Source organism: Penicillium arizonense, assembly GCF_001773325.1.
Source record: "Penicillium arizonense strain CBS 141311 chromosome Unknown PENARI_contig005, whole genome shotgun sequence".
NCBI lineage: Eukaryota > Fungi > Ascomycota > Eurotiomycetes > Eurotiales > Aspergillaceae > Penicillium > Penicillium arizonense.
This window is the reverse complement of record NW_019173282.1, coordinates 54,348-76,990: the sequence shown is the minus strand read 5'-3', so window position 1 is coordinate 76,990 and position 22,643 is coordinate 54,348. Positions and strand designations below refer to the sequence as shown.

At 50.5% G+C, this 22,643-nt stretch overlaps 7 protein-coding genes across 7 annotated transcripts; 5 read left to right on the top strand and 2 right to left on the bottom strand.

Moving 5' to 3' along the window:
* Positions 1-405: 405 nt before the first annotated feature.
* PENARI_c005G10146 (uncharacterized protein) lies at positions 406-2,215 on the top strand (the record flags this gene model as incomplete). Its single annotated transcript, XM_022629985.1, has 3 exons — positions 406-601; positions 678-1,978; positions 2,039-2,215. 3 exons carry the CDS (start codon positions 406-408, stop codon positions 2,213-2,215), a joined length of 1,674 nt encoding a protein of 557 aa, XP_022490170.1.
* Positions 2,216-3,304: 1,089 nt separating this feature from the next.
* Positions 3,305-3,734, top strand: PENARI_c005G05968 (glutaredoxin; the record flags this gene model as incomplete). Its single annotated transcript, XM_022629775.1, has 3 exons — positions 3,305-3,350; positions 3,398-3,496; positions 3,574-3,734. 3 exons carry the CDS (start codon positions 3,305-3,307, stop codon positions 3,732-3,734), a joined length of 306 nt encoding a protein of 101 aa, XP_022490334.1.
* An 882-nt stretch (positions 3,735-4,616) lies between these two features.
* Positions 4,617-6,143, top strand: PENARI_c005G07081 (uncharacterized protein; the record flags this gene model as incomplete). The annotated part of the gene is made up of 1 exon (XM_022629837.1): positions 4,617-6,143. One exon carries the CDS (start codon positions 4,617-4,619, stop codon positions 6,141-6,143), a length of 1,527 nt encoding a protein of 508 aa, XP_022490444.1.
* A 43-nt stretch (positions 6,144-6,186) lies between these two features.
* On the bottom strand, positions 6,187-8,342 carry PENARI_c005G05701 (fungal specific transcription factor domain-containing protein; the record flags this gene model as incomplete). The annotated part of the gene is made up of 6 exons (XM_022629761.1): positions 6,187-6,600; positions 6,687-6,714; positions 6,769-7,017; positions 7,069-7,233; positions 7,291-8,095; positions 8,264-8,342. 6 exons carry the CDS (start codon positions 8,340-8,342, stop codon positions 6,187-6,189), a joined length of 1,740 nt encoding a protein of 579 aa, XP_022490510.1.
* Positions 8,343-8,721: 379 nt separating this feature from the next.
* PENARI_c005G01231 (uncharacterized protein) lies at positions 8,722-14,276 on the top strand (the record flags this gene model as incomplete). The annotated part of the gene is made up of 11 exons (XM_022629568.1): positions 8,722-8,732; positions 8,818-8,996; positions 9,045-9,188; positions 9,235-9,341; positions 9,586-9,959; positions 10,018-10,257; positions 10,324-10,387; positions 11,207-11,781; positions 11,848-13,890; positions 13,948-14,150; positions 14,206-14,276. 11 exons carry the CDS (start codon positions 8,722-8,724, stop codon positions 14,274-14,276), a joined length of 4,011 nt encoding a protein of 1,336 aa, XP_022490362.1.
* Positions 14,277-15,612: 1,336 nt separating this feature from the next.
* PENARI_c005G06212 (putative phospholipid metabolism enzyme regulator) lies at positions 15,613-18,354 on the top strand (the record flags this gene model as incomplete). Its single annotated transcript, XM_022629790.1, has 2 exons — positions 15,613-18,261; positions 18,349-18,354. 2 exons carry the CDS (start codon positions 15,613-15,615, stop codon positions 18,352-18,354), a joined length of 2,655 nt encoding a protein of 884 aa, XP_022490425.1.
* Positions 18,355-19,644: 1,290 nt separating this feature from the next.
* On the bottom strand, positions 19,645-22,395 carry PENARI_c005G06906 (DUF3824 domain-containing protein; the record flags this gene model as incomplete). The annotated part of the gene is made up of 3 exons (XM_022629824.1): positions 19,645-20,114; positions 20,209-20,574; positions 20,637-22,395. 3 exons carry the CDS (start codon positions 22,393-22,395, stop codon positions 19,645-19,647), a joined length of 2,595 nt encoding a protein of 864 aa, XP_022490107.1.
* Positions 22,396-22,643: the final 248 nt, after the last annotated feature.

Sequence of the window (22,643 nt, the reverse complement as noted above, 5' to 3'; positions counted from 1 at the left end):
CATTCGGAGTTATTGCTTCTGTTTTGTTTTCATATTGTTCTATTTTCTTTCCTGTTTTTTTCTTGCATTTATGTGTTCCTAAGACAATGTGTCAGTCAACTGTGTTTATCATGGCCTTGATGTCTTATGAGTGATGACCCTGTACTTCTGGCAAGACAATTTAATATATCTTAACGTCGTTAATACAATTCCAATATAGGCAGTAACTATTCTTTTAAATGGTAGTGTCATTCCAAGGCACCGTGTGCACTCGCTCTTTTAAGACGTGGGAGGTGGTGGTTGCTGGCGTTGGCTACAAAAGCCCGGCGTTGACGTTTTCGATCTCCTCCTCGTCGACTCTCCGGAATTCTTTGCCTCGAAGGATTTCTGCCCCATCTTAATTTGATCTCTCCCAAATCTTCAATCATGTTCAAGAAGTTGTTGATGTTGTCGCCGCGCAAGAAGAAGGCCAAGGACCAGGCTCATACTTCGGGATCTAGTTCTGCCGGTCCGTCCGCTCCGTCCGCTCCCTCCGCTCCCTCCGCTCCCTCCGCGCCAATCCTCGCGGCCTCGACTTTCTCCGCTCCACCCGACCCTAACCTTCCAAACCCTAACTCCGCTGGTATGTTGTCCTCCTCCTCGGTTGCCTCTACATAATAGCCTCTTTTACTAATTTTTTGTCTTGTTTTTTTTTACAGTCGCCAATGATTCACCCGAGGTCAATAAGCCCAAACTTGGCGTTCTGGCCGTCAGCCTCTATCAAGCTCAATGCATCAGCCTGCCTAGAGATGCCGACCTGCCAAAGGGTGTTATGCCCTACGCTCTGATTGATTATGACAAGACTCAAGTCTTCATCAACTCTGTCTCTGGTACCTCCTCCGAGCCTCTTTGGGCCGGTCGCGCCAACCAATTCATGTTCGATGTCTGGAAATCGACCCAGCTCACCGTTCACCTTTTCATCCGCAGCTCTTCCTATTCCCCCACGGTCGGCAGGTCCAAGGATATCTGTGTCGGCACTGCTCACGTCATTCCTCCCATCAATAAACAAGGCATGAAAAACGGCGACGAGTTCATCTCGTGGCTGGACTTCGACAACGGACCAGGCCAGCTCAAGATCGGTTTCCAATATGCCGAAACCATGGATGAGAAGCTCACTGTGTCTGACTTCACCCTCCTCAAGGTTATTGGTCAGGGAAGCTTCGGCAAAGTCCTGCAGGTCCGCAAGAACGACACCCAGCGCGTCTATGCCATGAAGTCCGTTCGCAAGGCGAAGATCATTGCTCACAACGAGGTTCTCCACACCATGACCGAGCGATCCGTTCTTGCTCAAGTCAACCACGCTTTCATTGTTCCATTGAAGTTCAGCTTCCAATCCGAGACCAAGCTCTATTTCGTCCTCGCTTTTGTTAACGGCGGAGAATTGTTCACTCATCTTAACCGCGCGAAGGCCTTCGACATCAACCGCGCCCGCTTCTACACTGCGGAACTGCTCTGCGCCCTCGAGTGCCTCCACGACTTCGGTGTCATCTACCGCGACCTCAAGCCCGAAAACATCCTCCTCGACTACGAGGGCCACATCGCCCTCTGCGACTTCGGTCTTTGCAAACTTGCGATGAAGGACGAGGACAAGACCGACACTTTCTGCGGTACCCCCGGGTACATGGCTCCAGAGATCATCACCCACTCGCCCTACAACAAGACGGTCGACTGGTGGACCCTGGGCGTGCTGCTGTACGAGATGCTCACCGGCCTGCCGCCCTTCTACGACGAGGATAAGGGCGAGATGTACCGAAAGATCGTCTTCGGCGACCTGTACTTCTCGACTGCCATGATCTTCCCTGCTGCAAAGAGCCTGCTCCAGGGACTGCTGCACCGGGGCCCCGCCCAGCGCCTTGGTGCCAAGGGTGCGGGCGAGATCAAGGCCCACCCCTTCTTCAAGGGGATTGACTGGCGCAAGCTTGCCCAGCGCCGATATGAGCCGGCCTTCAAGCCGAATGTGGTACGTTATCCAAAGTCTATTCTATCTTTAAGTAAATGCTAATAAGCCTCATTTCTCTAGACCGGCACCAACGACACCGGGGCCATTGACCAGCAGTGGACTGGTCAGAGTCCACGCGACTCGGTTCCCTCGGGCCCTGCCCTTTCCCGGGCCCAGCAACAGCAGTTTGCTGGGTTCAGTTTCACGCGGGCCGGGTCGAGTCCTCATGCTGAGGGCTCCCGTGTGGCTGGTTCTTAGAACCAGGAGTGAAGAGTGCGGTGAGGGCAATCGGAGGGGTAAACTCACGGGGGTTAATCAATTGCGAGAGCCCGTGAGAGATGTTTTTAACCAGAAGCTGAGAGAGAAGTGAATCAAAACAAAGCATCGCCCCTCATCTGACCTTCCGAACGCCTAAGTAGATTGTCTGTTGGTCTTTTAGTCTTAAATGCCACTTTCAGACGCTTAGATTGGCTTGATTTTAAAATCAGTTGGTGCTTAATAATTTGGCTGTTCACGTATTACTTAGGGATCAATTGGAGATCTATTAACTACGCAATTTTTAGTCTACGCCTAAGAGATTACCTACTAAGATTTAGCTCAGGACAATCCTGATTCCTTGATCTAAGGTGAGAATATACGCTATAGCAAGGCGTCAAGTGCACGTTTGATACTACAAGCCCCTTGGGCACTCTAAGGCTTACGTCTTTTTGAAGCTGAACATCTTTTCCTGTGCTCTGCTTGCTTCATAGAGACTACCAGGTTTGTACCTACCTCTCCCCCATTCTTTATTCTCTGCATTTTCCACAGTTTCACAAACATACAGTCTTCCACTCTTTCCCCTAACTCTGTCAGATTCTATCCTACCTCGTTGCTAATTGTACTTTCCAATCCAACGAGCACACCCCTGACTATTCTGTCCTTTTTGAGACAGATGTCCTTAGGCTAACGAGCATACCCGGGACTGATCTGGTCTCTAACGTTCCATTTGTCTATCAGGATAGGTGGTTTTAGAATCATCGATATACACCATCGGGATACCACCAAGGAGCCCCATTGAGACATTGCCTCTTTGAGAACTCCGTTGAAAAGCACAATTGTGGTTAAACTAGTGCTTGCTAGGGCAGATACTCAAATATACCGTAGAAAAATAAACAAAGTTATTCTGCCAAGTACATAATTGATAGGTAGGTACTGTGGAAAAGAATGAACAACAATGAAGAGAGTCTATTGTAGTTTGATATGACGTCAGAACGATACAGTGACTCGATCACGTGACCGTATCCATCAAAAGCCGCAAAAGCCAAAGGCAAAGCACATCTCCTACTCATATCCTATTTACAAGTCATCATGTCGGTTGCCAAGGTTCAAAAGATTATCGACGACAATGGAGTTGGTATGTGCCCGGCAAATCCGAAGTCATACAAAGCTAATATATCCCAGTCGTCTTCTCCAAGTCCTACTGCCCCTACTGCAGTGCGACTAAGAGCACACTTCGGAGCTTGGATGCCACCTTCGAATGTCTCGAACTGGATAAGATGGGTAAGTAATTAGTGGTGCCATTCGTTCTGACGGTTTATCTTACCTCTTGCCAAGAGCGATACTAACACTCTACAAAGAGGACGGTGGCGAGATCCAAGATGCGTTGCAAGAGCTCACCAAGCAGCGCACTGTTCCTAACATCTTTATCAACCACAAGCATATTGGTGGTAACTCCGATTTGCAGAAGTTGAATACTGCTCAGTTGAAGGCAGTGTTGAAGGAGGCTGGTGCGATTTAAACGTGTAGCTTGCTACTAAAATGATATCGTGTTGAAAATAAATTATCTTAAGCATTCTCGCCATAAATTCGAGTAGTGCAGCTGCGTCGCCAAAAGAGTCCCGCTTTTCAGAAGCTCCCCTTTCCTCCTTCTCTACTCCCTACTCATCTTACCACAATACAGCCTTGTTTTGACCCTCAGCTATCTGCCAAGCTTCACAATAAGATCTTGGAGCATGCATGGATTGGTACTGGACGGCATATAGCTTCACTTCCATCTACAACCTGGTGGGAAAACTCTTCCCCAGTTCCATTCGACCTCGCTTCCCGCCTAAGCCCGAAACTAATTTAGTTTCTGCGTTTATCGAAATCCGTTTGTATTCCAAATTGGGATTTCCATTTTTTCTATTTTCTGTATGGCCTTCAAGAAAGTCAGGACCTTCTCCGATTCTCTATTCTTGAATCGTGGGGAGGTCGGTTCGTGTGGCTGTATCCAGGGACATGCTCTACTAATGAGGGAGAAGTTGGTATCTTGTTAGTTTCGCTCCTCTATTTGCTCCTCTATTGGATTGTGGGTTACTCCGTGATTTTACTTGGATGATTGGCATTTTTATACTTGAGACCGGCTCAGTCGATAAGGGCAATGACTACAGCAACTAGGCTACCTCGGCTATCACTCAAATTTGCTCAACTTATTAGTTTGCCTGTCCTTTGCGCCAAGTTGAACTATTTGGCAGTCCGGTTACCTTACGGGCCGTCGCCGGCTAGCAGACCACGGCAACGGGTAATTCAACATTTACGTAGGTATAAGATGCAATAGACAAGTCAAAATGCTTGGAATTCCTATAATGGAAGACGCAAATAATTCACTAACAGCTTCCGTTTCCCGTTCATTTACTTCAGCATGTTGGAACAAGTTGACGACAACAGTAGTAGCAGTGCTACCGAAACCTCTCGCCCAAATCTGGTAATCTTCATGCCAGACCAGCTACGCTACGACTCGCTGAGCTGTTTCGGAAATCCCCATGTTCACACACCCAACATCGACGCTTTCGCCACTCGCGGGACCAAATTCACCAATTGCTACCTACAAGCCACAGTCTGTTCACAGAGCCGTTGCTCCCTATATACCGGACAGTACCCGCATGTATCAGGCCATCGCAGTCTAAATAATCTGATCAAACCCTGGGAGCCTAATATGTTCCGTGCGCTCAAGGAAAGCGGCTACCACGTTGCATGTCTGGCGCCTAGGGGGGATACATTCGCACCCACAGTCACAGAGCTGAGTGTGACCGAGTACGGCTTTTTGGTACCGCCAGAGGACATGCCACAATTTGCAGCAGGGAGCGCACCAATAGTTTCCGAGAATATCTGGGACCGGTTGTTCTACAGAGGTCTGCGAGGCCAGGACAAGGCTGTTGACTATGATGAGGCTGCAGTGCAGTCTGCCATCAAATGGTTGGAGCATCCTCCCCAGGGCCCGTGGGTGCTCTATCTGCCATTGATATTCCCGCATTGTCCGTTCCAAGTTGAGGAACCATTCTTCTCAATGTACGATCGGGCGAAGATGCCAGTGCCATCCAAGCCGAAGAACAAGACAGGCTACGAGCCACGGTATTTTGAAGAGAATCGGAAGCGATATGGTACAGAGCGGGCGACGGATGAAATTTGGGCTGAGATTATTGCCACGTACTACGGCATGATTTCCCGTCTTGATGAGCAGTTTGGGCGGGTCATGGAAGCGTTGACAAGCTCGGGATTGTCTTCGAACACGGTCACCATGTTCTACACGGATCATGGGGAGTACCTGGGAGACCATGGCATGATCGAGAAATGGCCCAGCGGAGTATCGGAAGTCCTTGCTCGTGAGCCTCTCATTATCGGCGGTGCTGGGTTGCCAGCAGGGGAAACAAACGATGATATCTGCGAGATGGTGGATCTTCTTCCCACAATCCTTGAATTGTGCAAAGTCCAAGAATCGTTCCCACATAACGGTGTATCCCTGCTCCCGACCCTCCTTCGCAAATCAAAGCATCCTAAACAGTATGCATATACCGAAGGAGGGTTCCTCAAGTCGGAAGAACCACTCCTCGAACAAGCGCCGTATCCGTACGATATCAAGTCACTTCTGCAGCATGAAGATACCGAAATTGTTGGGAAGGCAGTTGCTATGAGGAGTGTTGATTGGACGTATGTCTATCGGCTGTACGAGCCGACTGAGTTGTACAACAGAAAGACTGACCTCGCAGAGCTTCATAACCTCGCTGCTGATCCGATGTATGGTCATATCGTTCAAGAAATGCAGGGGGAGATGTTCCAGTGGATGGTGCAGACGTCTGACTTTCTTCCTTTTCAGAAGGATGCTCGATTCCCTCCTGTGGAACTTGAGAGTCCGGAGGAGCAGTATAATAGGAGGGTCCAGGCAGCCTGAGATATTCATCTTGTATCGTGTCTTTCCATTCAAGCATTCTTTGTTATAACTGGTTGAGATCGGGGGACAGGAAATTCACTCTTGGTCCCCCGAAATCATCAAAGACAGCCGTAAACGGATCCAGCATCTGCTGGGGCTCGAATCCTAAATCCCAGAGAGTTTCCTCTAGGCTTGTTTCTCCTGAAACTCCATCGGCGTGCACGTTTTCAGTGTCGCACGATTCCTCTTCCATTGCACTTCCTATTTCTGCGGGTGTAGTCGCCGTTGGGCTTGCCGGGTAGCATTGCAAAACTTCCTCTCCTCTTTCTATATCACGATTTCGAATGCGAGCAAGAATGTCGAGTATATTGTGATCGCGTAGCCGATCCTCGTTTGGTGTTTCTCTTGTTCTGACATTAGGGTTGTAGTCTGCTGCATGGGCAGTAGCCTTGTCGATGAGACTTTTTATCTCCTTGTACTGCAGGAAGATATGAGCTTATATAGACCAATGGAGCAAGCGAAATAATACGACACCCAGCCGCTTGTAATAAACACATCACTTACGATCTGATTTGCGAACTGGCTCACTGTGCTGATGACTGACAGTATATCTACAGCAGATCGTAGTTGGCATATTATCTCATACCCATCCTCATTGCTGCCGAGAAGACCAATCTGATAGGCTCGAATGATAATCCTTGTGCACTGAAATACGCAAACACTGATTCCAGGATCCAGCGGCGTCTGATCACCAACTTTCTGCACCATTTGAAAGAGTTGTACGAGAGCCTTTGCATGCTCAACGACTCGGATCTGACAGTATAGCGCGTAGTCTGGTATTGTCGCCTTGAGAGCCTCATCGGGGAGGGATTCACGGATTCCGGGGAGCATGAACCTGTATAAATCACAGTGGCACTGGTGCCACATTGTATGTAGCATTACATACCGCTGCATGTGAGAAGAGTAGGCACGGAGGTAGAGGTTGCTTTCGTTGAGCGCCAATGATTCTGATAGAGAGCTGCGCAGATCTTGCAGATCGTGTTCTAGTTGAAAGAGCTCACTTCGGGAATCATGCGCGCTAGAACCTTCTGCGATCACTTTTCTAGTGTATCTGGGCCGGAAATAGGTGTAAGTATATTTCTGAGTAGGTGTGGTTCGTAACACTCACTGGAGGATCTCATGGCGGATATGAGAAAGTCTGCAGAAATATGCTCTGGTGCCCATATGTGCAGAGTGATTTTCGTCACCAGGCCCAGGAATCAACCTACCCGTCTTTCCGGCTATTGCTAGATCAAATCCCTTCTCATCAACCGGTAACTGTATATGCATCGATTTGACAGGACAGGTAGACAAATCAGACTGTCCAGCGGCAAGCTTCCTGTCAAAAAAGAATATAGACCACATAATCCGCCGTCGAATCTCACGGGCTGTGGTAGACAACATGTTATTTTCATGATTCAGACGAAGCATGTAAGCCATCTTGGACGCAATACCGAGAAGCGGCTGTAACGTCAAAAATCGGAACAAGGCGCAGTTTTGGGAGATTACTAGGACAAGAATTTGAAGGACAGTTATGGATGGTCGTCCAATATTCGCCCACACGTATGCTTCGGCCTCGGTGCGCCACTGCTCTGCCTGTTCTAGAATGGCGGTCTCTGTAGACACAAATGCTGCTGAGGCACTACAGATTGCTTTTAGTAGCGTCGGGTCAACTGCCCCGCTCGTCCAGGCCCGTAGGAAGATGGCACGGTGAATGAATCCATTTTCGGGTCTTGGGGCGATATGCTCGAAATAGGCATCGATGTAAGGCTTGGTTATGGAGCGCTCGCATCCGAGTTCCTTGCTAATATCCAGATTCGGATCACAACTGGGCGTTCTCCCATCACTTCTAGTACGTTCCGTACTCGTGAGGGGTGTAGTGCTTGGCGGTATGCTGATGACGGTATTGCTTTCAGTCGACTCTTCCTCAAGAGCTAATGGCGAGTGATTTCGATGCGATCTTGGTGGAACGGTTCTTCGTTTTCGTGTCCTATGCCCCGGTTTGGAGGTGGCATATTCACATGTGTATCCCTTTTGACTGCATCTCTGGCAAGATGGCAGGGTACCTGAACATTTTGCCTTAAGAGCGTGACACGGCTTACAGGCGCGCCTAGTTCGCTTGCGCTCTGTCCCAGCCTGGGTGAGCTGATCGCTGGGCACATATCCAGAAGCTTGGTCCATTTGACAACCAATATGCAACGCGTGGAACGGTATGTCCAATGTTGAAGCATATCACGGCTATTAGGCGGCAAGTAGGATGATGGGAGAACACCGGGCCGTTATAGCCATTGCGTGCTCTAGAGCATGGATGGCGCTTCCCCAGATTTGTGACTAAGCCCCCGCTCTTCCGGCCATACGTCCGGATGTATGTTGATTCTTGGCTTTGCTTTTGATAGTGTGGCTTTACTAGCTTCTTCTTGCTTAGTCTAGTCTATGAGGATTGCGTGTTTTGGCACACCTTGTCGAGCTCCGGCTGTGCCTTCACGGCTAACGGCTACTAGACCAATACTTTTTTAGAGCTTTCACATTTAGATATAAAGTATTGACACATAGCACCACGATGTATAATCGGTGAGTGTGAGCCGACTATAACAAATATGTTGGGTCAATATAATGTCCGAAGATACTTCAACCAGAGACTAGCATTGTCATGCAGCCTGATTGCTCTTTCAAGCTTCAATTATGCTTTTGATAACCAGGGCTTTGCCCAAACACAAGCTATGGATGCCTTCGCCAGGAAATTTGGTGTATACAGCACTGAAACAAATACCTGGACTCTCGATACCCACTGGAAGTCATATTTCAATGGTTTGCCTTATCTGACATTCGCCTGCGGTATGATACAAGAGGATCACAGTATTTTCACAGCTAATTAGGTATCAGGTGTTATTATTGGAAGTTTGATAAGCGCTCAATTTGGTCGCCGGTGGTGCATGTTCATAATGAGCATCTATGCTCTGGCTACTGCTATCATTGTTGCAACTTCTCAAACCAAAGAACAGATCCTGGCTTCAAGGATCCTCAATTGTGAGCCCTTTACTATATGCTATAAACCCATTTCTGACTCAGTCAGATATCTATATTGGCATGGAGCTCTCCGTGGTGCCAGTGTTCCAGTCCGAGATTGCTCCAACTCAAGTCCGTGGGTTCATGGTGGGGACTTATCAATTGACCATTGCTGTGAGTGTTAGTCTTCCCCAAATGACAGTCTGATAGCATACTGATAAAGACTGCCAGTTTGGAGGGATGGTGATTGGTTGGGTTTGCAATGGCACTAGTAAGATATATGATGACCGCGCCTGGAGGATTCCATTGGGACTTTTCTTCATTATACCTAGCATCATCATATCTCTCATTTGGTTTATTCCAGAGGTTGGAAGCTTTTCTCATATGACATTCTCTGCAAGAAGCTAACTGTATTCAGTCTCCTCGGTGGCTTCTTATCAGAGGCCGCACGGAAGAGGCTCGAACAAACTTGCAGAAATTACGGCAAGGGACTTTCACATCAGACGAGATCGAGGAAGAGTTCTCATTACTACAGAAAGGGCTGGAAGAAGAACCGGAACAAGGCCATTTCAAAGAGCTATTTTCGAACGTCAACCGAAAACGAACAGCAATCGTTGTAGGACTCAACTTTTTTCAGCAAGCGACTGGGCAGGCATTCGCTTCACAATATGGAACTTTATACGTCAAGTCTCTGCAAACGATCAACAGTTTTAACTTCAACGTGATCAATGGTTTCATCGGACTCTGTGTGATTATAGTATGCTTGTTCCTCAACGATAGGGTTGGCAGAAGGTATGGTAGCCACCTTGCAATCAGACAACATGTTGTTGAATCATGCTAATATAGATAGGCCTTTACTTTTGGTCGGTGCGGTAGTCCAAACGGCAGCTCTCATGACTATGGGAGCGCTTGGGGTGCATACTCCAAACTGTACCGAAAAGTCAGCCATTGTCGCGATGTTGTCCTTGTTCATGGTTGGATTTAACATAGGCTGGGCTGCTTTGACATACGTCGTGACCACTGAGATTCCAGCTCTCCGATTGCGAGATAACTCACAGCGCATTGCATCTGTTGCAAATGTGCTAACGTTGTAAGTGGGCGTTCCGCGGACTACATATAACTTTACACGTTAATGAGCTAACATCCACTCGTGTAGCTTTGTGGTTGCATTTAGTATGCCATATCTCATGGATTCTGACTATGCCAACCTACAGTCAAAGGTTGGTTTTATATATGGGAGTATTTCTGTTGCCTCGATTGTTTTTGTGTACTTTTGCGTGCCGGAATGTCATGGAAGGTCATTTGAAGAGATTGATCAGATGTTTCGTGAGAAGATTAGCCTTCGGAAATTTGGTATACATGAACAGTCTGAAGTTGTCTTGCAGGGACAGTTGAAGGAAGTGGCAGGGAAGATTGATAGTGTCTAGGTTACTCGTGATAATGGCAGATCTATATCTGGACGTATACGTTAAAAGCAATCCCTTCCAGATAAATGTATCGTATTGGAGGTGAATATATGCAACAACTAAAATGAGACCAATGAACAATACACTGTGTAACCAAAAAAAGAGATTTATGCGTTCATCGAGTCCCAGTCACAGATGACTAATGAACCTCTCCATGAGTCTGGCCAGCTCCTGTGAGAGCTCTGTCCGCCTCCCATATCCGTATTGGGTTGCCTTGGAACTTCTCTCCTTCTTTGTAACTTATCGGGCCTACTCATATTTATCTGTTCAAGTATCGTGATCATCGCGCTAAGATCGCTGGGTTCGCATTTCTTGCTTTAAATTCCCGCTTAGCCTGAAGTTCCACTTTGCTTTGCCACCCGCGTCATCCCCACGCTAAGCTGCAGCAGCTCTCGCGCATTTTCCACTACGGTGCCTAGGCGCTGGATGCCTGTCAAAGATGCCAATGTCGCTTCTCCCGTGATCAACAGCGCTAATTAGATCGCATGGGACAAACCCTGCATGCTGCGAGACCTTCCGGAATTCGAGAACCCTGTCCAGCCGGTCTTAATTTGGGTCTTAATTTGCTGATAGGCTCTTGAATCGAATCTCCTTTCGCGGAACACTCCTTGGGTCACTCGGAGCTTTTGTTTTGAACGCAGCGGCCATCCACTTGACGTGTTCACTGCCATGGATCCACCAATGACTCCGACACCAGGCAGCGCGGCTTCTCGACCGCCTCCTACCTCGCATTCTAGCCCCAAAAACCGTCCCCAACGCAGCAGCGATTACCCACCCTCTGATAACAAGGCTAGTTACAGTCCAATGGGCGGTCGGGCCCCAGGGACAGGTCCGATTCCCGTCTCCGAGGCTACGCCAGCTGGAGAGACCCGCTCAGAACACCCCGCCGATAGTGGTGCCGGAAAACCCTCCAAGTCCTCCAAACGCAGGAAGAACCGCAATCGCAAACGTCGCAATCGGCACCAATCTTTTTTTACACCCTCGCGCGAGGAGGCCCATGATAGCGCCGAAGAGCATTCAGGTGCTGGTGGAGGTGCCCGAGATTCAATGGAGGCCGATCGGCCAACCTCGAGGGACACTTCGTTCTTCAAATTGGGGAGGAATTTAAGTACTACGAGCTTGGAGAGTGATGCATTGTTGGATCATCGGTATGTTCTTTCGATGTGAGCGATATCTAGCTCCTGGGGTTGATGCTAATCGAAGGTGTCAAATAGGGACCAGCCGATGATGCGACCTCGTCGTGACAGCCGCCTTGCTTCATCACTGCGTCCGACCTCTATCCTATCCAATGTCTTCCGGTCGAATGACGGACAATCCCGCAGCACTCCGAAAGCAGGTCGGAACCAGCAACATCGCGATGGTGATAGCGACGAAGAAGCAAACGACCGAACTCCATTGATGCGGGCTACCTCGGGGCACACCTCCAATACCGCTCGCTATGGCGCAGACTCCCGCCCCAACCTGTTTTCATCTCGTGCTCGCCAACCATCCGTTCAGACCGTATCATCAGGATACTCTCCACGAGATAACCGCAGCCCACTTGATTCTCCCGCTATCGAACGTGACTACGATGTGAATAATCCACCGTCAATCCCCGGGTCGCCGAAGTTAGGACCAGAGATGAATTATGATGATGCTGTGGTAACTGGGGCTGATTGGGACTTTTCCTTGGCCCGGTCCTTGGAAATGCACAGGGACTCTCTAAACATGAACGAAACATTGATTGATATGGATGGTAACGGGGCACATCCTCATTCGGCACCCTCTTCTCCTGGTTCGCCATTACTTTCGCCGCATCAGGAACTGCGGCGCCGCCGAACTGTGGCATTACCAGCAGAGGAGGATGTGTGCTTCCCTACCGAAACGATATCGGAACTCGGGGACGAGGGTACCAGACAACGGGATGAGGCTGGTGAGCGTCGACGCCGCAGACATCGGCGGTGGCCCGATCTCTCCGTGCTGGAAGAATGGAGTCGCGAGGAGAAAGAGGAACGCAACGGGGACCTTCGAGTCAAGAAGATTAATGAACCGATGCTCATCGAGGGCAGATTGCGTCCTCAGTATAAATTTTGGCGGCGCGAAGAGGATGAGGCACCTTACCGGTTTACATACTTCAACGAGGAGTTCCCAAGTACTATTCACGCTCAAACGATCTCCGAGCTGGTACAACCAGGAGGCAGCTTCCGCGAATTGTTTATTCCAAATCCCCCAGAATTAGAAGATTCATCTGATGACGAAGACTCGGACGGAGGGTCTTTTATGGAGACTGCAGCTGCCACCCATTCAGCTTATCCCGTTAATACCGGTCCGCGGATAGGGGTGCCTGTACCGGAAGGTCAAGGCCATCAAACAAACGTCAATCCAAATATGACAGGCGGTACCGGTCAGATACCCAGTGAAAAGAAAACCAGTGATCTTCTCGCCGGCAACGCTCCTCCAGTGAGAGTTCCGTCACGGTTGTCTGTCATAAGCGAAGGACATCCCGACCCTCACCGAGATCTCTCGCCCGCGCAGTCAAACCTTGCTCCGAAACCCAAACCTAAACGCTACGGCCCCAGGCCTACCTTTTGGTTAGATGTTCTCTCTCCGACAGATGCAGAGATGCGTACAATCGCCAAGGCATTTGGAATCCACGCGCTGACGGCAGAGGATATCATGATGCAAGAAGCCCGAGAGAAAGTGGAACTGTTCCGAAGCTACTATTTCGTCAACTACCGGACTTTCGAGCAAGACATCAATAGTGAGGACTATCTTGAGCCAGTCAACATGTATGTTGTGGTTTTCCGTGAAGGCGTGATATCCTTCCATTTCTCGCAAACGCCTCATCCAGCCAACGTGCGGCGGCGCGTTCGTCAATTGATGGATTACCTGATCTTGAGCTCCGACTGGATCTCATACGCCCTGATTGACGACATTACCGACGTTTTCGGCCCACTGATTCAAGCCATTGAAGACGAGGTAGATGAGATCGACGAGATGATCATGCAAATGCACTCATCTAACAAGGAAGCGTCGTCCAATGACAGCGTGCTTCCTTCATTTGCACCAGGAGAAATGCTCCGGCGAGTAGGAGAATGCCGCAAGAAGGTCATGGGATTATACCGGCTACTCAGCAACAAGGCAGATGTTGTCAAGGGCTTTGCCAAACGTTGCAATGAGCAGTGGGAGGTAGCCCCCAAGTCCGAGATTGGTCTCTACCTGGGTGATATTCAAGATCACATTATGACGATGACCGGCAATTTGACGCATTACGAAACGTAAGCATTCCGTTCCCTGATTCTGCAAGATGTTGCAGCTGGCTGACTATTTCCCAGGATACTCTCTCGCGCCCATTCCAATTATCTCGCGCAGATCAACATTCTGATGAACGAGCGCCAGGAACATACTGCCGATGTCTTGGGTAAGCTGACTGTTCTTGGTACGATCGTCCTACCGATGAACATCATTTGCGGCATGTGGGGTATGAACGTCAAGGTACCTGGTCAGGAAATCGACAACTTGAACTGGTTTTGGTGCAGTAAGTCTTCCCATGGCCCGTTTTTTTTGCTGGTTCTATCACTGACACAGTATAGTTACTGGCGGACTATTTGTGTTTGCTTTTGCGTCTGTTTGGATTGCTAAACGAGTCTACAAAATTGTGTAAATGGACAAAAGCTTCTTGTGTTCTTGCGTGTTATAATTTTTACGCGTCGACGGATCGATACCCAGGAATTTGTTTCTCTATTATGTTTTTCGATCCCACTTGCGGCCTCTGTCTTTGGTTCAGAGCCCAAACGATATTAACGATAAACGGTGTATGTATCTTGGGCTCCTTTTTCTAATATGGTGTTGTACATAGCTGGTTTGCAGGTAGGATAGAACTGTACATTATTAATGACGCGTTACAAGCTATAACTCATTGCTGGTTCTATATCCAATGTTTCCTCCCTTGCAGTGGCGCCTGCACCTTTATCTGGAATACAGTAACTTGAAAATAAACCCACAGAATCTCAAGGGATTCAAGGAATTATAGAACCTTCAGCTGTATCACCTTGTTGTACCTAAGTTACGTATCCTGAAGGTACAGTAACTTTTGAGGCGATGAGGTCATTGTGGCTGGTATTCCCCTTACCGTAATTTATTATTTCCCACGTTTTTATTACCTTATGTACGGAGGCTCCCGTCGTTACCTCATCGTCAACCCCGGACTCTTGTTTCTCTTCCTCCGTCTTCTAACGTTTTTCATCTCAAAAACTCCCATCCTCACATTCTAAGATTCGCACATTGCGTTCTAGACCATCCGCGTGCTCTTTGCTGCAGTGCGAGGACCCCCTTCTTGACGTGGGCTATTGTCATTGGCCTCTGCCGAGCGCGGACCTGACCCTCTCAGCCACTTTCACCGAGGTTTTGGTCACCGACATCTCTGGCGCATTCGGCAGCCAAATCACCCTCTTTCACAAAAAACCAGTCAAGCCAAAACGTTGAGCCGGATCGGCGGACCCCCGTCTGCGCAAATCCGCCAACCATAAGCCGTCTTCGATTCAATCGTTCTAGACGCTCTTGTTCTTGCCCGAAACAAAGCCAAACGGCATTTGTGTCTCTCTTTGCAATACTCTGACGGCCCACTTAGTATTCTAAACAAACTCCATCTATCTCCAGTTTCCCCAACCCCCCTGCAACTGCTGCAGCCCTTCGTTTTCCCGGTTCTTCTGTACAGCAACCCCATTTCCAACAGCATGTGGTGTTCGGCTATTTGTTCTGCTACACCCTCGCATGTGTAACGACCCGTATTCTGCGCAACATCTCATTCGACAACTCGTGATATCTCATTCGCTCTTGTCTACAACTCATCTCTTCACCGTCGACCGTTCCCTGCCTGGCGCCGTGCCTTGCTTTTTCTGATCCCCTTTGAGACCTGTTTCTGCCCAACTACCCGGCTTCCTCTCGGGTCTCCTGACTTTGTCTACGTTGTGTCAGCCCATTCTGACTCGACAAAGACCATGGCTGCGGAATCCGAGAGGCCGCCTCACCTTAATGGTGCCTCCGGATCATCCAGAGGTGCCAAGAATGCAGAGGAGGCATCGGATGCTGTGCATCGGTCGACCAGCGAAGATGCGGCAACTGAGCGCTCGTCTGTTAAATCCCAGTCCCAGCCCATGTCCCAGGTGCCCAGGCTTTCTCCAAGTATTACGAACCCTTCCGCGCCTGCGTCTGCTACGAACTCCGCTGTCTCCTCCCGCGATTCCTCTCCGGTCCGATTTTCCTCACGTCCCGTTAATCACTCCCCGACCCGAGTGTCCTCTCAATCCCGAAAGGCTAGTCAAGACCGATCAAGCCCAACTCGAACCTCGAACGGTCCAACATCTGTCCCGCTCGGATATTCTACAACTTTCAATAACCAGCGATCATCGTCTTCTCCGGTGAAACCTCTTGTCCTCTCCGCCCCTCCCGAGTCGCTGGCCAATGTTGCCAGTCCAGAAAAGTCCAACATGCCATCGTGGGCCGGGAGCCGTCGCGCAGATTTGGATCCAACTCTTGCGAATACTTCACATAAGAGATCATCGCCGACTGAGGATCAGGTCACAAAGGTCGATCGAAGCACGCCTCGGGCTGTCACTAGGGGGGGCAGTGGACAAGGGTCCTCCTTGGAAACAGTCGAAGAGATGGCTAGCAATCCTTCGACCCCATCCAGTGAAAGCGCCGCTAAGCCGGTCACCCCGGAGGAATCACGGTTGCACCGGATCGACGAGAACCCAACTCCGCGTCCCTCACAGCAAAATACAGGGAGTGGCAGTGACAGTGGAGAGAACCGGAGCTCTGGAACAAAGGAAGAGCCTCGTTCTCAAGCATCCGGGGCGGCGAAACCCCCCGGAACTCTTATGCCAAAGCAATCAACAACATCCCTTAGTGCCGGTGCTCGCGGAAAGCCTGCTGATGGCTCCGTCCGCAATATGACCGTGGAAACGGAGACAGTCAGCTCCATTCCGCAGGTCTCTCTGGGTGTGGGCGCTGGAGAGCGAGGCAACGCTTCTCGTGCTGACCAGGGCACCCTTCGCATGAAGCCTTCTACCGAAACAATTCGCCCGCGCAAAGAGAAGAAGAAAAACCGCCGCCCCAATACCATCCAAACGGGGCCTGCAACCAGCAAAGCGGATATATTTGAAGCCAAAGTGGCTAATGCAGTTGACGAGGCTGATGTCTCGGATTCCGACGAAACCTTCGTTTACGAATCTAACCCACCTGACCCCTATCCTTCCCGACCCTCTCGTTATCACTCCCGGACGCCGAGTGCAACATCCATGGCAAGCCAAGTGGATCAGCTGGCTGGCCGTGCACGAGGATTGCGGGACGGTGCTCATAGCGTGACTAGCAAGCGGAGCATGAAGTTCACCAACAACACCTACAATAGCAGTATTGACGGTGATGCTCCCGAGATTGAGGGGAGTCGCAATGGTTCCAGAGTCAGTGGAAGCGGAACCATCACTCCACGGCATCACAATATCGGCCGCCACGGACGCAACGGCGTCCACCCAGGTCTCTTCGATAATGACAACACACCTTTCCCCCAATCACAGGCTCAACCTAAATCCCCAAGACATTTCATTGGGAATGGATATCGGCACTCGCGCCACAGCAATACTCGCTCGTCTCCCAACTATAAAACCATTAATGGTACGAAGAAGGCCGGTGAGCTTTACGGCTATGACTTTGACGCAGAAGGCGCAGACGATGAGCGCACCCCCTTGGTTGGCACGCCACGTGCAGTTCGCAGCCGTCATGGCCGAAGACCAAACAGCGCAAGCCTGCGGCAGATGGAGTATATGGCGCAGCGCCAACGCGGATATTTCTCCCGATACGGCTCATGCGCCATGATACTTCTTTTATTGGTTATTGTGGCTGGTGGTGCCACATCGTTTATTGTAGCGGCAACCCAGCCTCTATTGGATGTCCAAGTCGTTGCTATTCAAAACGTCCTTGCATCAGAGCAAGAGATCATGTTGGATCTGAACGTGGAATCAGTCAATCCAAATCTGTTCCCTGTCACTATCGAGGATACAGATATCAACATCTTCGCCAAGAGCCGCTTTGTCGGTACTGACAAGCTCTGGCGTGAGCATGATGACTTGGATAACTTCCCACGTGTGGAGCAAAGTCGGCGTCGCTGGCAGCTGTCGCAGACCGTGCGCTGCCTTGGAAGTGTGGAGTGCATTAAGGAAGCCATGCCAGGCCACTCATCACCGCATACCAACGATGGTGTTGACAAAGGAACCGATCCGCCAAAAGACCCAGAAGGCGACTCCCAGACTATGCTCCTTGGTCGTGTGTTCCACTTCGACTCGCCACTATCTTTCGAGTCCTCGCCATGGAACCATCTCACCTCCAGCTCGAAAGGACAGATTCGCTTAGCTCGGCCCGGGAACAAAACCGAGGAAGGAGGCACGGAGCGCTGGGAGCGCGTCCTACAACACCCCTTTGAACTGATCGTTCGTGGCGTCGTCAAATATCAGCTCCCGCTGAGCTCCCATTACCTGTCAGCGTCTATCAGCTCCAGCGTCAAGTATGTCCCAGATAATGAGGATACGGACCCTGAACAACCACCCAGCAACGACACAGCCCGCATTACGCTGGCGAAAAGAACCACGCCACCTGTCCGCCTTCTACCCCTTGAAAATCCTTCCTCCGCACCCGGGCCCGGGGCGAGACGACCTTTTACGGCATAACAATAACCCATTTAGCGATAGATTGATATCATTGACTTACGACAGCCCTGTTCCTTTTCTTATCTTTTTTTTTATTATTTTTTTATTATTTGTCATGTAACGAGACGAAAAGCAAAGAGTCCCAACTACCTACTTTACCCTGGTACCCCGGGGGAAACTAGGACAACAGATTGGACCGCCCCTTTCATGGCTTGAGATTTCTCTCCCTTTCCGCTGTATACCCATTTGCAAGCCCTCTGTCTTAACACCGACTTGGATTTCTTGTTTCAGCCTCGATATTGTTGCGTGTATTAGATAGGTCTGGTTCAACCCTTTCCAACCTACCCTGTTTCCTCCGTCGTCTTTTTTCTTCTCCCTTGTCTTTTTGATGATTACACCCGGATCTGGGATCTGTTCCATTCCTTGTATGGCGAGCCGCCTACTTTTTACTATTATCATCGGAATACTTTTTGAGTGCTGTTGTCGTGTCGTGTCTTGAAGAAGCACACCTTGTATCTATACTGTGTATTTTGTTTTCCTTGGCTCTTCGCTGATCTCGGACTCGCCTTTTTCTGCCTCTGTATGTCGTGGCCTCATTGATCCGGGTAGTTATTCTTAGCCTCGATTATTGAAATACGAGAGCGTTGAACTGGCTGTTCGTGTTGTACAAAATACTCCCCCTGTGTCTTTATTCTTTTGCTCAGTGCCTACTAGACTTTTATGAATGAATGATATGACCTTCAAATGAGAGAATGGTGCCCATTACAGTAGAAATTCACACGTCGAGGAACAGAGCTTTTCCTTCCCTTCCAGGTAGACGTTAAGTCAACCATCACTATCTAGCTGCGCATTTAGAAAGCAACTCAAGGGCTTGCGAGGACGAAGACATAGTAGTCCCGATCTCCACCTTGACCGCAAATAACATACGGAAGATGTACCATTTAAAGGTGTTCATATAACATTGGGGAGTAAAAATGATAACAAAAATCATTGAACTATCTGAGCATCTGAGAACGTAGAAGTCATAAGTCATAATAATGGGCATAAGTACCATCCATAACGAAGATGAATGAGCACATCAAAAGAAAAGGAGAACTGTAAATAGATAATAATGTACCAAGGAAATGGAAATCAAGGAGTACAAGGGACGTAGAGGCATAAAAGGGAATCAAAGCACAAGACCCGCCTGAAGCTAGTGAAAGGGGAAGGGCAGGAGGGGGAAGAGGGGAAGGGGAACAGCAACCAAGGAGACTCAGGGAACTGGGGATAAGAAAGAATACCAGCATGAAGTCATCGATTCTCGAGCCAGCGAAGTTTGAGTCAAACCCAGGATCAGAAAAGAACCTTGCTGAAGCGATTTACCAGATCCTCGAACTTCTCAAGAGCAGGATCACGCTCTTGGATGAGACGACCGTGGGAATCAAAGCGGTCAGGTAAATCCTCAGTTGAGTCGGAGTCCGGTTCAGAGGCCTTATCTTTGCCGTGGATAGAGTGCCGGTGATCATGATGGCGAGAAGAATGAGAATCGGGGTGATTATCTGAAAAACGGGAACCAGAGCTAGGGCGATGATGAGACACGGGCGAATGAGGAACAGATGAAGAGCGACGTCGATGATGGTGGCGATGGGATCTGCCACCTCTTTGCGAATCAGGGCCAACGGTATCATCACTATCATCCGTCTCGTAACCCTTGTCAGGCGTCAAGTCAAACGCAACAGACTTCGAGCTCGAAGCCTGCGCCGGCTGACTATTCGACCTAGACCGAGCTGGAGAAGATGGATACGGATTATGGCTCTTTAGACCTAAAAAATAAAAGGTTAGCATGGTTTCCATTGTGTCGGTGGGATCAGCCCAGTCCTGGACTTGGACTTGGACCCTTGAGTTCACAGAACCCACCATCGTGCACGGTGTTCTTATTAGAGGAGGGAGGGCGGCTCACATTCTCATCTGCCCTACGTGGTCGAGGAGCGTAAGTTTCTGGCCCCATTCCCGGGCCTGGTGGTACGGCGCCATAGCTGTAAGGCTGGGGCTGGGGTGCAGCACCAGGCGGGGGAGGGTAGTCAGCTGGGTGATAGGGTGCAGGGGTGGTGTTCAAGTTGTGAGTTGAGTCGCCCGGTGGCGGGGGGAAGTAGTTGCTGTTCGGGTAGTAGTGGGGGTCGACGCCCATGGGCGGTGCCTGGGCTCCGGCGTGGGGCGAAGGCGGGTAGGGCTCGGGGTCATAGGATTCCTCGTAAGGATCGCGATTGGGATCGTGGTCGTACCCTAGTATACCACTAGTCAGGGTGAATATTTCTCAGTGGCACCATGGGGGATTAGAGACTTACGGGAGTGTTCACGCTCCTTGGACTTCTCGCGGTCCTTGCGCTGTGAGTACTTGTGGGCTGCATAGCCAAGTCCTGTGGCACCGAGGGCGGCCGATGCAATATCGCGCGAGCGGCTGCGGTGCTTCTTGCTGCGGTGGCGGCGGTGCTCCCTATCAGAGCCGTCGGAGCTGCTGTAGCGGCCACCACGGCTGCGACTGCGGCTTCGGCTATGGCGACGTGGAGGATACGCCTCGTGTCCGTCGGAGTAGTACGGCGCGCCAGGGCTGGCAGGTGCACCATAGTAGTGCTCAGCGGGGATGCTGCCTGTGACTGGGTGATTCCCATACTCGATCAGGCCGGCTGAGTCCCGAGCAGGGTCTGGGAAAGACTCGGAGGGGGCACGGCTGCGGGATCTTGAGCGATGGCGGCCACGGCTCACACCATCTTTCTCATCCTTTTCGCTTTTCTTCTTTTCGTAGAGACCGGTGGCTGCAGCGGTGGCTAGACCGGCAGCCGCGATTGGGAGGGCTTGTCTGAACTTGCTGCGGGAACGGGAACGCTCGCCCTTGCGAGAGCGGGAGTGGCTTCGGACTTTCTCGACAAGCCCTGCGACAGCTGCACCAGCCAAACCCGCGCCAGCCATGTGTTTCCGGCGCTCTGACATGCTACGCTCGGAGGCATCTTTGCCATCTTTAACGGAACGACCTCTGCTGGCAGCACGAGAACGGGAGCGAGTGCGGGATCGGCTCTTGCGGCCATTGTTTGACTTGCTGCGTAATGCAGCTACACCGGCAGCCACAGCAGCGGCACCAACACCCAACTCAAGAAGGGTTTTGGCACGAGAGTGTGAGTGAGAGCGGCTGCGGCTCCGGCTGTGATGACGACCACGGCTGTGGCGGCTGTGATGGTGGGACGAACGGTCATCGTCAAAGGAGTGCGAGCGGTGACGACTCTTACTGCGGCGGTAGTAGTCGCGTGCATGTGATGCAGCGCTGACAGCCACTGCACCGAGAGCACCAGCACCAAGAGTCTTACCAAGACGGCCGGCGCCGTCGCTGACTTCTTCACCGTCTCGCTTGCGGTGGCTGCGGATCAATTCTGCTGCTCCGGCACCAACCAATGCACCTTCAGCGAGGTGACGGCGGTGGTGGGGGTGGTCGTCGTAGTCGCGGGTCTCTTTGCGAATATAGACCATGCTGTCATCGCTGCTGTAGTCTTGGTCGCGATCACCACGGCGGTGGCTTGCCTGGGAAACGGAATCTCCTGGGCTCAGCTCGCGACGAGAACGACGGTCATCGTACTCGCGGACTCGACGATGTCTGTGGTAGTAGTACGGATCCTCGTCGGCTTCCGAGCGGCGCACAACATTGTAGTCGGATTCGCGGGGAGAGTATGGATCGCGGGCTTGACGAATGAGTACATGTTCTCGAATGGCATGAAAAGTACGGGGCTTCACTCGCTCCTGGGTGTCCAAGGGGGGTCGAAGGGCATGGTGGGAATGTAGAAGGGCATCGCTTGGGTGTAGGGACTCACGTTCATAGAAATCTCGATCAAAGCGGCGAGCGGGTGGTTCGTAGTCCACTTCTCGCTCGTACCGCGAAATAGTCATGGGTTCACTGCGATCGGCCTTGCGACGAATGACAAGCTCGCGCTCGCCGGCATAGTCGTCGTGTCGCGACATGAAGTCTCGACGGTCGTCCTCGGCTGGAATGACGTAACGTTTGATGGAAACAGGGCGGGACTCGTCCCAGTCTCGTTCACGGCTGTAGGTGTACGACATAAGACGCAATGGCAAAAGGAGAGAAATGTGACGGAGAGAGAAGGGAAGAACCGAGGGAAGTTGTAAGAAAGCCAAAGCCCAGAAAAAGTGAGATGCACAATGCAGGAAATTGAGGGGGGCGGCAGGGCAGGGAAGTGGGGTGTTGCAGAGAGGCTGTGATCGACTAGTGACGATCTTTCTGGAAGCCTGATTGGTAACAGTCACACCAAATGAGAGACACGGAAACTTCAGTTGGGCGTCAAGTCATA